Source organism: Piliocolobus tephrosceles, chromosome 3, assembly GCF_002776525.5.
Source record: "Piliocolobus tephrosceles isolate RC106 chromosome 3, ASM277652v3, whole genome shotgun sequence".
In the NCBI taxonomy this organism is placed as follows: Eukaryota; Metazoa; Chordata; class Mammalia; order Primates; family Cercopithecidae; genus Piliocolobus; species Piliocolobus tephrosceles.
The window spans coordinates 38,947,022-38,963,656 of NC_045436.1; the positions used below are offsets into that span (position 1 = coordinate 38,947,022).

Consider the following 16,635-nt stretch of genomic DNA (forward strand, 5'->3'; position numbering starts at 1 on the left):
GCCTCCTGAGTAGCTGATACTGCAGGTGTGCACCACCATTCCCAGCTAACTTTTTGCATTTTTTGTAGAGACCGGGGTCTTGCTTTGTTGTTTAGGCTGGTCTCGAACTTCTGGCCTCAAGCAATCTTCCTCTCTCAGCCCCAGAAAGTGTTGGGATTACAGTCTTGAGCCACCATGCCCAACCCCAATATTTTCCTAACATATGATTCTTATCATTCCTTAGCCCCAGAAGTTTTAATGGTTTCCCATTGTTCTCAAAATGAAGTAGTTCCTTATCTAAGGACTTCATGTCAATTATTACTTCTAGATTTTCTAGCTTAAAAATGGAAATATCCTCAGTGGATAGGGAGGTACCAAAAGGTTTCCCTACAGTGGTGATTCTCAGTCTTGACTGCTAATAGAATCAGTTGGGGTAGGTTTTTAAAAACAAACAAACATAGAATCCCACCACTTCCACTGCAGATTCTGATTTCATCCGTCTGGTGTTACCGGTGGAGGGTGTCCAGGTTCTTGGTGTCTTGAACAAAGAATTGGACAAAATGCACAAGGCAAGGGAAGAATGTAGGAACAAAAGCAGAAATTTATTGAAAATGAAAGTACACTCCACAGTGTGGGAACAGGCCTGAGTATAGGGGCTCAAGAGCCCCGTTACAGAATTTTCTGGGGTTTAAATAACCTCTAGAGGTTTCCACTGGTTGCTTGGATATTTCTTGTCATAGCTGTAGTAGTGTTTCCATTTGATTTAGTTCTAGGAAGTCCTTAGGTTCCCTGCCTCTAGACCCTATTCTCCTGCCTCACTAGGATGGGACTCAGGCATCAGTATTAAAAAAAAAAAAAAAAGTTTTCCAGTTGTGTTAATGTGCAGTCAAGATTGAGAACCATTATTCTAACTCTAGGGAAACCTTTATTTCAACCATCATTTTTCTTGCTTGAAATTTTCTCTTGTATTCTGTCTGTCTATTCTACTACTCATCTTCAAAGCCTGTCTTAATGCCTACTTTCTTAGTGAAGCTTTTCTTTATGATTTCAGTTTATTCTATAATAATTTATCTGTCCTCTGAATTAATAATATTTCATAGCTGTATGTTACTCAGTTACATATTGCTTCATGACTTTTTTCATGTTTTGGTGGGCATATTTATTATCTTTGATTTGTTTTGCTTAAATATAGTGTTTTTTTTTTTTATCTTTTGTATTTCAGCTACTTAGGGACAGCATACGTGCCATTGTATTTCCATGATACAGTGTTATGCATATAGTTAGATGTAAATATTTGCTAAAGGACTGAAACAACATGGTTAAGAATTTGAGCCATGTCACATTGTCTCAATGAGGAGTGGATTGGGCCTATCAATTTGAACAGCAGTAGCTACATCAAAATAACATTTTGCAGCAAATCAGTAGATCACAATGTATATGTATGCGTATAGACACATATATGGTTTTGTGAATTACAATGATCTTCCAAACCCTGCTTTTAAGTGGTTCAGAACCTGCCACTTTTTACCATGTTAGATTTATTCACTGACACTCTAATTGATTTAGCCTTGATTGTTTATCTGTAGGGCACCTGGAAGATAGGTACCTACTTTTTTGCTCTCTAAGGAAATCCCTAGGTGACACTGAGGTACATTGCAGGTTTGAAAAGGAAAATGCCCTCATTGTTCAGGAAGGTAACATAAATGTTCAATTATAAATGATCAGTAGTTTGGTCTATGGTCAAGGGCAGAATATATGTCCTATACTTAAAGTTGTTCAGCTTATAAAATATACCCTCTAGGAATAAAATGAAAAATTCTTGATCAACATGAGAGTAGAGCAAAAGCAGTCATTATTTTTGCTGCTCTAAGTAATGGAGTATAGTTGATGAGTTTCAGACCCATAATTTCACTAAAAAAAAATTTTATTTTTGAGGCAGGGTCTCACTCTGTCGCCCAGGCTGGAGTGCAGTGGCACTATCTTGGGTTACTGCAGTCTCTACCTCCTGGGTTTAAGAGATTCTCCTGCGTCGGTCTCCTGAGTACCTGGAACTACAGGTGTGTACCACCATGCCTGGCTAATTTTTGTATTTTTTGGTAGAGACGAAGTTTCACGATGTTGGCCAGGCTGCTTTTAAACTCCTGACCTCAAGTGGTCTGCCCGCCTCAGCCTCCTAACGTGCTGAAATTACAGACGTGAACCACCGGGGTGGGCTAATTTTTTGTTACGATAAAATGTGCAGTGGTGGGGTAGCACTTGTATTATTTCTTTCTCTTACATATGAAGAGGTGATATTTTGAAGTTAATATAAAAATATATAACTTCTTATGTATTTTTTAGACTACTTATCAATGAGATTAGTAGAATCCTTTCCAAATTAGGGGACATGATACACATGTTGAGAGATTATAATGTTATGATGAAAATGCTAGATTGGAATGTTTCTTGTAATGAGCTACTGTCATAGAATTCTGTTTTTCTAATACTCCTCAGTTAAGCTCTATATCTTTTTCTATGGTTTTCTTTTGGTTTAGTTCTATTTATGTTTTCCTTTTGCGTTACTAGTGCTTTTTCTTTTGAGTCATTTCAGCTCCTGATTTTCTGCAAATGTTATATTTGAAAGAAATTCTAGATTTTTCAAACAACTATGCATAGATAGCGTAAGTAGTAAGTCTATTATAAAGAGGTTACATATGCTTAGGAATGATTGCTGGTTGCTAAATAGGAATCACAAAGTTATTTTCATGGAATAATGCAGCAAAAAGTTTCCATATTTGATAATGCTGCTATAAAAGAAGAAATTACCTGGTTTGGTTTTATAAGGAGTGTGTGTGCATGTGCTTGTGTGTCAATGGGTATGTGTTACCTAATATGAATATTATTATCAGGCTCAGCATTTTACTTTTTGGAAGAAGCATGGTGAAAATAAAACAGCCTGAAAGTGTTACTGGAAACAGATAAAATGCTGGTGGGGTTCTCTAAGTTCTTCATTTTTATTCTGTAGGTTCAATTGATGCTCTATACTTATCTGTCCACGGAATTCATTGGTACAGTCAACATATATAACACCATTCGGAGAGTTGGAACAGTGCTTCTCATCATGCACACGCTGAAGTACTACTACTGGGCAGTGAATCCTCAGGATCGAAGTGGTATTACCCCAAAAGGATTAGGTATATAATTTCTGTCTGTATATTAGTTTACACAAATACAAATCAGGATTTAATTTTTCTTTTTGTTTTAACCAGTACGATCATATATTTGGGCAGCTTTTCTATATTCCATTATGGCAAAATTTTATTTTAATCTCGTTGATAATGTCAATAGTGTGTCCTAAATTGTGGTTTCTAGAGTTTAATAACTTGCTACTTGTATGGAAGAATACTACTTGTGCTGATGTGAGTTTTTTAGGGAGCTGATATGACTAGGATGGTTGTTGTAAGGCACTGAAAATGCCAAGAAATTTTTAATTAGTTTTTAGTAATTGATACGAGATGGATTGTCACAATGAGATTCCTTGAAAATGGTGTTTTGGGAATATGGGGGTTTCTTACAGAAGTAGGAGTTATCTGCTTCTGTTAAAGATGTAATGAAATTACAAAATGTTAGTAATTATTTTCTTACAAAATGAGGACTAACTTGCTGAAAGGGTAATATTCATTCAACATGACCAGCAGTTCATATAAGGGGTCAAAATAAAACTTTTGACATAGAGTGGCTCTTTTGTTTGTAACTATAGCAGTCTCCTTGGAATTGGCTTACATCATAAAGTGAGGTAATCAGCTCGTGTAAACTGGCAGTTTCAGATAAAACTTGATACAGGTATTCCGAGTATGACCATAGGACTGAATTTGTCTCACTGCATTTACCAGTTCTTGTGTGATAACTGTTTTCACATACTCGCTCCCTTTGTAGTAGCAAGCAGCTGGTCCACTTTCACATCCATAACAACTTAAATCCAGTGTAAGAGCATCTGCCTATATAAAGTGTTTCCAGCGAAAGTCTCTTTTAGTCTCTCTGTTGCTCATTGATTTTGATTATATCATGTGCCCATTTCTGTGGTTATAATTGCTCTGATTGCTTAGAAATGGAAGCATCCCCTACCTTGAAAGACATGGTCTGAAAGTGAAGGTGACTTCAGTCACTTGGTAAAAATTAAGGGCTGTTGCTTGAAATTAAGAAATAGATGCTGGGGAGTCAATAACATACATTCTCATTGTAGTAAGAGGCTTTGGTTGTTTAGTGATTTACAAAGATTTTCACATTGGCATACTACTTTTTATATCACTTTCAAAATAAGCTTGGTTTAGCCTCAGAGAATCTGGTATCTGTAATTTAGCAAGCTATGAACTTTTTAAGCTGGCAAGGCTGTGGCAGATCTAGAACTGGGTCAGAATTTTCTCATGACTATTTCATGGTGCCGTAGGTGTATCATGCGTGTACTGTCCTAGGTGCTAGTTTTGTATTCTTGCCTGCCTTTTGTAAGTGATTAGTGACCTTGGGAAAGTCTCATTCTTCAAATGAGAGAACTGGACAAATTTTGTGATCCTATTCTAACTGTAGTCTTATAGTCTTATTTTTTATTTGTCTAGGAATCATATGGAACAAATTTTAAACAATTTTCTTCCTATTTTCATTGATCTGTTCAAGGTCATGGTGGTCCCATGCTTTGGTGGTCTAAGAACTATCTGTAAATAGTGATTAGTGGGGGGAAAATTATAAAATATATGAGCAAACAGGTTCCTAACTTAGGATCTTAGAACAATGAGTGTTTGGTTTCCAAAAGCTTTCTACTTGGAAATTATATGTTTCCAAGAAAGACATGAAAATTGATTTAATGTGAGCCATGTGTGACCAAGGACTTTTCCAAGCAGAGAAGGAGATGTCAGAGGCAGTCAACATAGTATTTCCCTTCTTCATGAATGATACCGTGTGGTGAGGCATTCTTTTTGAGATTTTTGTATTAGCTTATATAATGATAACAGTAGAAAAATTCTGTCATACTGAATTCATATATAATAATAATGTTGACAGTTTAGATTTTCCTTTGTTTTTTTCTTTGTAAACTTCTGTTACCTTACTAATACTCTCAGAGTCTTAAAATAAGTGTATTATTATTGAATACAAATTTTATTTGTTACCTCATTTTTATGTTTTGGACATTCTTTGACCTATTCAAAGTACAAACTTCTTCATTGTAGTTTCAACATAACCTGTTTGTATGTTTGAAATATTGTGTATACAGTGTGTGTAAGATTGAACACTTGTCTTTCTGGAGGCATAAAAGAGGTCATTCTGTAGGAGACTGACCTTTATGTTTCTTACAAACAAATGGAACAACTTTTGGGAATAAGAATTTTATACTTTGACAACTTTGAGGTCCTTTAAATACTAACTGTGTATGTGTATTTTTTAAAAGATGGACCGCGACCTAGTAAAAAAGAAATACTTTCTCTACGAGCATTCTTGTTGATGTTCATTAAGCAATTAGTGATGAAGGTGAGTTCACATTCCTTATTCCGTAGCATACCGTGTATTGTGGCTTATAATTTCACATGAAATACAATCTTGTTTTGTTTATTCTTTGCTTGGTTACTATGGTTACACATTGGAAAATACTTTGAAAGATGTTTCCATGTTTGTTTTGGTTCTTTTTTGGAGCCTATATGGATATAAATTGTTGCGGAATTAGGGATTGGTAGTTGTATTTTATGTTATATAAATTTCTTTAGTAGCTCAAGTGTGTTCATTCATTCCGCAAATATTTACTATGTTTCTGTTAGTATTTGGCACTATACTCCTGAAGGAGGTTTCATTTTTAGCAGGCTCCCTTGTACCAGACATTCAGATTTTGAGAAATAGTATTTCTGTATAAATGTACCAGGTAGGTGTATGAGCCTTTAGAAGTGGTCATATTTAGTCCCTTTTCATTCTATTACAGGTAAAGTAAAATTTGCCATTCTAAAAAAGGCATTTTGGTTTTATAAGGTAGCAATATATAAATGTAGTTGTTACCAATATTTTGTCAGTATTTTCCTATATGATTCTATAATGCTTTATTAGTTGTCACGTAAGATTATGGCAAGTGAACCTAACTTTTAGTATACCTTTCCGATTCATATACCTTATTTCCATTTATTAAAAAACAGTATCCTTTGAATTGTCTTTGTTTTGTTGCTCGTTCCCAATGCATACTGTTTTTATTTTCCAATTTCTTCTTGTGTTGTTTTTTTTTTTTTAAATTGCGGCTTTTTTAGTGATTAATATACTCATAGAACAGGTTGAAAATTTTCATAATGAGCTCATATTTAGAAGTGCAGTGTTCCCCCCCCCCAGTGAAATTACTATTTAATTTTTAGGTACTTGACATTTTAACTTGATAATTTCAGAAACTGTTCATTTTATTCTCCACATTTAATTTCAGTCAAAAAGATGTCTTCTGTATTTAGAGGCGTAGTAGGTGTGGATATTACTTTTTAATTTATCATTACTTATTATTTTTGCTGACTTCAGGATTCTGTAGCTTTAGTAAGTAGGCTATCATGTTATACAAGGTGTTGAAAACAGGAAGCTGATGTTAAATCTCTTTTGACCTCTACGTGGTCTGGAGCGTTGATGTATTTAGTGCTTCCCCAAATTTTTGTTTTACATTTAGATTCTCTATTACATTATATTTTTATATTTATAGTAGCTGACCAACTTGACAAATCTATGTGTATAATTTCTCTTTAAACATTTTTTTGCATGTAAACATAAGATACCTGTATTATGTTTTTGAAGGATTCTGGAGTAAAGGAAGATGAATTACAGGCCATTCTTAATTACCTACTGACTATGCATGAGGTAATATTTGAATTTTTATTTTGAAATTTTAACTTTTGAAGCTACATTAGACTTTTTTAAAAGTAAAAATTTAAAGAAATCTTCAATAATTATGTAACTGTAATGGGGAATAAATGTGTCTACTTAGGAACTAAACCCTAGCAATCTTTGTTTAAATATTCTTTATTACCACAAGATGAATCTTGAGAATCATAATGAAAAGCTTTAAAAAGTACTAACATTGGATTTCATTGAATTAATAATAAAGTATACCAAAGCATACTTTCAGTGTATTTCCAGAAACCAGTGTAACAAATGAAAAAATAGATTACGAAAATGACTAAAAATGATTAGGTTTCAAAAATTTGTAACACAATCTTCCCACTGACTTTACGTGTTCAAATATTAAACAACTCATTTATAATGGGATTTAAAATTATGTGTTTGAAAAGAAGGTTGAAAATTAAATAGGTTGAAATATCTGTTTTTCTTTTTATTTTTTAGTACCAGGAAAACGCAATATATGTCAGTTGCAATCTAACTAAATCATCTCTTTTTAGTTAGATTTTGACCTATAATTAGTAAAACTTAGGAATTGATGGAATATATCATAGCATTTTAAATGATAATTTATACTCCTATATTATAATTAATATCTTGTGAATTAATATATTTTAGTATGGAGTAGTGCCTTCTTTAATTTTTAAATAAGGGAGAATGATTGGATCTCTTTGTTAATTCAAGTATAAAAGAATGTCTTAAATTTTGTGATTGAGTAATATTTGACTCAAAATCATTAATGATTATATTTTTTCCTCTTGAATAGGCAATTCTATTAATTTTTAGATTTTTCTGACCAAATATAATATTTGAAGAGTTTTCAGGTGAATTTCATGTGATCTATATATGTGATTTTGTTTTTATTAACCCTAAGGGACTGAATAAAGTACTTTATATGAGATAAACTGGAAGTCACAGTGATTTCTTATTGTTAGGAAAGTTTCAGGTCCTGTAAATAACACTTTCAAAGATTCAGTGTCCTAGCTCTAGATCATCCGTTTAACTTATTGAAAATTAGGTATATAAGTAGCTTCCATAGCAAAAATTCCAAAGCAGTGAAGGAAAACTAGAGTTAGGGCAACCAAGTTAACTAAATTCTGTTAGCTGTTTGCCTTTTCCTTTTTGGGTCAGTATTGTCCAAGTTGGCTCTAATGATATGCATACATATTGGTGTATGCAACAAAGGTAGTGAAGGATTTTCATGAAGATTTTTTTGGGGTCTAGAGCTCATGTATGTTCCTGTGCTGTTATTCTGTAAACGTTATCAAATACTACCACATATTAGTGGTATGTTGACGAAGTAAACATTTATTGTTTATCTTTATAGTGACAATAGGTAATACTGTATATGAAAATGATCTGGTTATCATTTCCTACAAAGTGTTCTTTTAGAACTAGTTTCTGGAGAGGCACAGTGAATAAAATATTCCAGGTCAGATAAGTTTAAGAAATGATACATAATATCTTGCCCCTACCACTACCACCAGATTTGCAACATTTATTAGCATTTTAGAAGCTCTAATATATTTTTCTGTAATAAAGAATAACCCTTCCCCACAATTTCTTGATATATAAGCCTCCCTTAAAAAACAATAATGTTGGATATACTGTTTCTATAGGTTATGTTTTACAAAATCTTGATTCAGTATAACATAAAAGGCATTTTATTTCTTTAAGAAATTGTTTTGAAGCGGGGTGCGGTGGCTCACGCCTGTAATCCCAGGACTTTGGGAGGCCGAGTTGGGAGGATTATGAGGTCAGGAGATTGAGACCATCCTGGCTAACATGTTGAAACCCCATCTCTACTAAAAATACAAAAAATTAGCCAGGCGTGGTAGCAGGCACCTGTAGTCCCCGCTACTCCGGAGGCTGAGGCAGGAGAATGGCGTGAACCCAGGAGGTGACAGAGTGAGAGACTCTGTCTCAAAAAACAACCACCACCAAAAAAAACCAAAGAAATTGTTTTGAGGTCAGGCACAGTGGCTCAACCTGTAATCCCAGCACTTTGGGAGGCTGAGGTGGGCAGATCACTTAAGGCCAAGAGTTCGACAGCAGCCTGGTCTACATGGTGAAACCTTGTCTCTACCAGAAATACAAAGATTAGCCAGATGTGGTGGTGCACACCTGTAGTCTCAGCTACTAGGGTGGCTGAGGCATGAAAATTGCTTGAACCTGGGAGGCAGAGGTTACAGTGAGCTGAGATCACACCAGTGAGCTCCAACCTGAGTGAGAGAGTGAGACTCTGTCCCCCTGCACAAAACAAGAAGTTGTTTTGCTATTTTATGTATATTTGGAGTTATAGAGGTGAATGTGTACATTTAAAGAACATAATTTGTTAAAAATAACTATCACAGATAATGTCTACTTATATTTCTGATGTTGAAATTTCTATTTCAGAAGTGTTCAGTATTCAACTAAGTTGTTTTTTTCCTCATTAAAAAAATTTCTAAAATGATTATAGGATGACAATCTAATGGATGTCCTACAGCTGCTTGTTGCATTAATGTCAGAACACCCTAACTCTATGATTCCTGCTTTTGACCAAAGGAACGGGTTACGGTAAGAGTTAATATATCAAGAGTTTTTAATATATTTCATTACAAGGGATTAGTTTGGAAATATTTGAAAGCTTCTTAAGTATGAAAAGTATTATTGAAACTTGCATATGAAATGAGTTTATAGCTTGAAATGAGTTAAGATTTAAGACCCATTTATTATCATGCATTTTTTTCAGTGAATCTTTAATTATAGAGGCTGTGTTACTATTTGTTACTATTTAATTTGTGAAGACAGATAAATGATTCCAGTATTTTGTATGGTGAATGCTATTATAGAGCTACTGTATTGTTGACTTCTTTAGCAGAATTATCTTTAGGTTGTAGAATAGTATTAAATAGTGTTCAGTTGTAATCCAAGACAAGCTCTCTATCTTTCCTTTAAAATATCACTTCCACCACCTCCCACTTCAGACTCAGCATTGTATTAGTGTGCTTAGGCTGCCATTATACCATAGATTGGATGGCTTACACAACAAAGATTTGTTTCTCACAGTTCTGGAGGTGGGAAGTCCAGGATCAAGATGCCAGTGGGGTTGGTATTTGGTAAAGACTCTCCTCTTGGGTTGCCTACATCCTCTTCCTTGCTGTGTTCTCATGTAGCAGAGAGAGAAAGAGAGCATGAATGAGCTCTCTGGTGTCTCTTCTTACAACAACATTACTCCTACTGGATTAGGGACCCACTCTTATGACCGCATTTAACCCTAATTATTTCCTTAGAGACTCTATCTCCAAATACTATTGATAGGGTTTCAACATAAGAATTTTGGGTATATGCAATTATTTGGTCCATAACAGTGATCAACAACAAAAACAGAATACTTCTATTTTACACATAAGGAAGTTTAAAATCTTTTGTTTAATGAAAAAGTGTCTGGGCGACAAAAGTTTAGCGACTAGTTTGCTTAATCATCAGCTACAGAAACTAATTTAATTATCGAGTTATAGTAAATTCCCACAGGGATTTTTGTTTGTTTGTTTGTTTTTGAGACAGTTCTCACTCTGTCACCCAGACTGGAGTGCAGTGGTACGATCCCGGGTCACTGCAGCCTTGACCTCCTGGGCTCAAGGGGTCCTCCTTCCTCAGTCTCCTGAGTAGCTGGGATTACAGGCATGTACCATCATGCCCAGCTTATTTTTAAAATTTTTTTGTAGAGACAAGGTGGACAAGGTCTCACCATGTTGCCTAGGCTGGTCTTGAACTCCTAGGCTCAAACGCACACTGATCTTCTGTTACAGATTCTTTATTTGGTATCTTTTAATGCTCATTCTCTACAAGATAAAAAGTTACTTTATTCATTACATTTAAGGGGTTTATTTTCAGAGTTCTCCAGGAAAACAGAACCAATAGTGTGTGTGCGTGCACACACACACACGCATGAGAGAGATTTATTTTAAACAATTGTTTTACACAATTGTGGAGGCTGGCAAATCCAAAATCCGTAGGATAGGCAGGCTGACTGGAGACCCAGGGAAGGGTTGATCTTGCAGTTCAAGTCCAAAGGCAGTCTGCTGACGAATTTTCTCTTTGTCCAAAGCAGTCAGGCTTTTTTCTGTCAGGTTTTCAACTGGATAAGGTCCACATACAAAAAATCTGCTTATTTAAAGGTTAATCTCATCCAAAAAATACCTTCAAAGAAACATCTAGAAAAACATTTGACCAAATATCTTGATACCATGGCCTAGCCCAGTTGACACATAAAGTTAAGCATTATAAGATGTAAATTTACAGTTTGTCATTTATTTATAGTTTTGCTATCAGAGTACTCTTTATTTTCCCTTACCACTGTCTAATAATTATTACTTTGAACAAGCTTGCTGTGAACATTCATGTACAAGTATTTGTATGGACATATGTTTTCATTTATCTTGAGTATATGCCATACTTAGGAATGTAATGGATAGGTCGTATGATAGCCATATTAACACAAAACAAATGAGGCTTATAAATACTTGTTTGTTTCTTTTGTACACATTTCCTATTCAATAACTGAATTTCAGAAAAAGATTTAAGGGTTATGTAAAGACCGGGCAGATTTTTTTCTTTTTGGTGCCAGAGTATCTAATTTTATAACCTTATTTTCTTAGCATTGGTGTGGATGTGCTTTAGTGTATTTTGTGATTTAGTGTATAGGATTTTACTACTTTTTATTTAAAAAATAATTTCAAGATAGTATCATAGACATTTAAAAACTAGTAAGAAGAATTATTCTGTTGAAAGTCTGGGCAAGGAAAGTCTATAATTTATACTTGTGGTCTTCGTGTGTGAATTTTTGGTACACAGCCTTATCTCAGTTTCACTAGGTGTGAATAACTTCATTGTCCTTGTGACTAACTCATCTTAGCATTCACATTTTGTACTTTTTTTAATTCCTTAACTTTGCTACACTTACTGCCATTCTTCGTAATTTATCCATTCCTATTTTAAAAACCTAGACCTTTTTATCACTGGAATGTTTCTACATCATAAATTTAAAATTCCAATCTTAGTCTTTAATCAAAATCATCTATCTCCTGTTTTTCTAATATTGCCCTTTCCAATGCTCTTCAGCCTCATAGTTACCTTCTGTCCTGTGATCTTGCTTTTTTTTTATCCTAGTGTGTCATACTACATCTGCCATTGTTTACTTCCTTCTTGGCCTCGTTATTTGCTGGAAGTGGTTTCTAACAAAAACTTCCATCTGCCCTTGTCCTGTTAGATTTGCTTTTGAGAATTCTGATCCTAGATTAGTCTAGGTAGGCACACTCTAAGCTAAACCTTGGCTAGTCGGGAAAAGTCATGCAGTGTTGTGTGTTGAAACTATTATAAATTCATGATCTACACTTCTATCATTGTTAGACTTTTCTTTTATTTATTCCTTCAGATACAATTCAAAATTTTTACAACTCTTCCTGTTAGCAGTTGTAACAGGTGAGCTGTTAGCAGCCTCATCTACTTAATTAGAGCTATTAGGAGGGAGTTATTTCAACTTCCATCTTTTTTCCCCAAAGGTGTATTTTAGAGCACGTTCTTGTTTGCTTCCTTCTAGTACAGTAGTAGTAGATAAGATCTTCTTCCTGCTTATGGCTGCCCTTCCATTATTGCTCTTGATCATATTTATTTTTATTTTTTCTGTTTTATTTTTATTGCTTTCTTTGGCTGACTCTTCTATAATGGTTTGTCTTCATAAATAACATTTTGTTGTGGCACTGCCACTTTCATTCTTTTAAATACTGCCTATGGTTACTTTCCTGCTATAACCACAGCCACTCTCATTCTTTTAAATATTGCCTATGGTTACTTTCCTGCTATAACAACAGAGTCAAAGAGTTGTAACAGAGATGATGTGGCCCATAAATTCTAAAATAGCGGTCCTCAGCCTTTTTGGCACCAGGGACTGGTTTTGTGGAAGATAGTTTTTCCACAAACTGGGGTGGGGGGTGGTTTCAGGATGATTCCAGTTTATTACATTTATCATTTGATTCTCATAGGGAACATGCAACCCTAGATACCTTGTATGCACAGTTTACAATAGGGTTCTACTCCTATGAGAATCTAATGCCACAGCTGATATGATAGGAGGTGGAGCTCACGCAGTAATGCTTGCTGGCCTAGTGTGCACCGCCTGCTGTGTGGCCTGGTTCCTAACAGTCCACAGACCAGTACAGGTCTCTTGCCCAGAGACTGGGGACCGCTGTTCTAGAATATACTGTTTGATGCTTTACACAGCAGTTTTTTAACTCCTGTGCTAAATTATTCCAAATTTTTTTTTTTTTTCCTTTAATGGTTTAAATCTCCTTTCTATCTTATGTTTAATTTCAGGGTTAGGTAAAACTATAGCAGAATGCATTTTTTTTTTTCATGCAATACAGATGTAAACAAAATGCATCTTTTTAGCTATATAGGAGTTTGTGATAGATTTGTTTCTTTTAATTTTGAAAGTATAATTTATTACCTTAACATTTACTTGAAACCATTTATTACTTCAAAATATTTGACTTGATGTAGATTTCACTAAGTTTTGCCAGTATCATTTTTTAGTAGCTTTATTGTGGCATAATTGACATACAGTGAACTGCACATAGAAAGTTTTGACATATATCTAAATCTCTGAAACCATCACAACAAACAAGATAACGACAAATTTGTCATTACCAAAATTTCTTTTTTTTTTTTTTTTTTTGAGACGGAGTCTTGCTCTGCGGGCCAGGCTGGAGTGCAGTGGCCGGATCTCAGCTCACTGCAAGCTCCGCCTCCCGGGTTTACGCCATTCTCCTGTCTCAGCCTCCCGAGTAGCTGGGACTACAGGCGCCCGACTCGTCGCCTGGCTAGTTTTTTGTATTTTCTATTAGAGACGGAGTTTCACCATATTAGCCAGGATGGTCTCGATCTCCTGACCTCGTGATCCACCCGTCTCGGCCTCCCAAAGTGCTGGGATTACAGGCTTGAGCCACCGCGCCCGGGCCCAAAATTTCTTATGCCTCTTTGTAATCCCTCCCTTATACTGATCCCTAGGCTAGCACTGATCTGTTTGTTGTTACTATAGATTAATTTGGATTTTCTAGAATTTTATATAAATGGAATTATGCAGTATGCATTCTTATTTGTCTGACTTCCCTCAGGATAAATTATTTTCAGATTCACCCATATTGTTTTATTTCCTTTTATTGTTGGATATTATTTCATTATATGCATGTATCACAATATTTAGCCATTCACTATTGTTGGATATTTGTTTCCAGTTTTTGGCACTTGAAAACAAGCTTGCTGTGAATATTCATGTACAAGTATTTGTATGGACATGTGCTTTTTTATTTATCTTGAGTATGTACTTAGGAATGTAGTGGCTGGGTCATATTGTAGGTATATATTTAATTTTTTAAGTAACAGTCAAACTGTTTTTCAAGGTGATTGTAGTATTATGTATTCCCACCATCAGTGTATAAGAATTCTGTTTGACCCATAATCTCACCAAGTTTTGGTTTGGTCAGTCTTAAACTTCAGCCATTCTAATAGGTATGTGGTAGTATCTAATTCTGGTTTTAATTTGCATCTCCCTCATGATGAATTATGTCCAAGTCATCATCTCATGTGCTTATTTGCCATCTGTATATGTTTCTTTGATGAAAAGTTCAAGTCTCTTAGTTAGTTTTTAAATTGCTTTTTGTGTCCTATTTAATAATATTAAATCTTAATAGAGTTCTTTATATATTCTGGATACAAGTACTTTATCTGATATGTGCATTGCAAATATTTTCTCCCAGTCTGTGGCTTGTCTTTTGGTACTATTGTAGGGTCTTTCAAAGAGTAGTAATTCTTAATTTTAATTAAGCCCAGTTTTCTCTTACGGTTGATCATATTGGTGTCATATCTAAGAAGTTTTCACACAACCCTAGTTCACAGATATTTTCTCCTAGAAGTTTTATAGTTTTGGGTTTCACATATATATATACATGTATAAATTATTATTATTATTTTATTATTATTTTTTTTGAGATGGAGTCTTACTCTGTTGCCCAGGCTGGAGTGCAATGGCACAATCTTGGCTCACTGCAACCTCCACCTCCTGGGTTCAAACAATTCTCGTGCCTCAGCCTCCTTAGTAGCTAGAATTACAGGTGTGTGCTACCATGCCTGGCTAATTTTTGTATTTTTAATAGAGCTGGGGTTTCACCATGTTGGCCAGGCTGGTCTTGAACTTCTGACCTAAAGTGATCTGCCTATCTCGGACTCCCAAAGTGCTGGGATTACAGGCATGAGCCACCACGCCTGGCTAGGTTTTACATTTTAATGAATGAACCATTTTGAGTTAATTTTTGTATATGACGAGAGGCATGGATCAAGGTTCTTTCTTTTTCTTTCTTTTTTTTTAAACATATGAATGTCCAATTCTTCCAGCATCATGTGTTGAAAAGATTATCTTTTCTTTATCGAGTTACCTTTGTACTTTAGTTAAAGATTAATCAGCCATATATATGTGGGTCTATTTTCTGTTTACTTTATTTTTCTATTGACTTATTTGTTTATCTTGATGCCAAACTCACACTATCTTGATTACTGTAGTTTTAAGGTGAGATAATAGGAGTCCTCCAACTTTGTCCTTTTTTTTCCACAGTTGTTTTTGTTATTTGTATTAGCATATGAATTTTAGAATTGGCTTTTCAGTTTCTACTGGAAAGCCTGCTGGGATTTTCATTGGGACTATGTTGAATCTGTAGTTTAGTTGGGGGAGAAATAACATCTTAATAATATTGATTCTGGAGCATGAATGTAGTGTCTCTCTATTTAAATCTTCTTTAATTTTTTTGAGTAGTGTTTAGTAGTTTTCAGTGTACGCATTTTACATGTCTTTTGACAGATTTATCCTTGAGTATTTCATATTTTCTGATGGTATTGTAAATGATATTTTTTAATATAAAATTTTTCATTCCTTGCTACCATTTGTAAATTGATTTTATATTTGATCTTGTTTACTTCAATCTTGCTAAAGTTCAGTAGCTTTATTTGCAAATTCATTTATTATGATTTAATTTTCTTTTTTTTTTTGAAATGGTCTCTTGCTCTGTCACCCACACTGGAGTGTAGTGGCTCCATCTGGGCTCACTGCTACCTCCGCCTCTTGTGTTCAAGCAATTCTCCTGCCTCAGCTTCTCCGGTAGCTGGGATTTCAGGCACCCACCACCATGCCTGGCTAATTTTTGTATTTTTAGTAGAGATGGGGTTTCACCATGTTGGCCAGGTTGCTTTCGAACTCCAGACCTCAAGTGATTAATTATGATTTTCTGTGTAGACATTTTGTCTGCAAATCAGTTTTATTTCTTTTCTTCTGATCTGGTTGTTTTAAATTTCTTTTTCAGGCCTGACTACAATGGCTAGAAACCCCAGTACAATATTGAATAGATAAGTGGTGAAATGGGCAACGTTACCTTGTTCCTGACTTTAGGGGAACAGTGGTCAGTCTCTTACCATTATTTATGATATTACTTGTAGGTTAAAACAATTTTTTTTTCTTCTTCAATACCAGACTGAACTTGTAGGTTTTTTTTGCAGATGTCCTTTGTAAGATTGAGGAAATTTCCTTCTCTCAGGATGCTGGATTTTTTTTTCCCTTTAAATTGGGAATGAATGTTGGATTTTTGTCAAGTGCTTTGTTTGCATCTAGTGAGATATCATACTTTTACTGTTTTTCAGTTGTTAACATGGTATATTTCATTGACTGACTTTTAAATATTAAACCAC

General features: G+C 34.8%; 1 protein-coding gene across 2 annotated transcripts in view; it reads left to right on the forward strand.

Annotated features, from left to right (window-relative positions):
• The window catches only part of LRBA (LPS responsive beige-like anchor protein), a 767,265-nt gene that overhangs the window by 100,277 nt on the left and 650,353 nt on the right, over positions 1–16,635 (forward strand). For both annotated transcript variants that reach the window (XM_023227472.2, XM_023227477.2), the window contains 4 exons: positions 2,984–3,152; positions 5,399–5,478; positions 6,760–6,822; positions 9,323–9,420. In XM_023227472.2, coding sequence (XP_023083240.1) covers positions 2,984–3,152; positions 5,399–5,478; positions 6,760–6,822; positions 9,323–9,420 — 410 coding nt within the window. The remainder of the gene's footprint in view (positions 1–2,983; positions 3,153–5,398; positions 5,479–6,759; positions 6,823–9,322; positions 9,421–16,635) is intronic.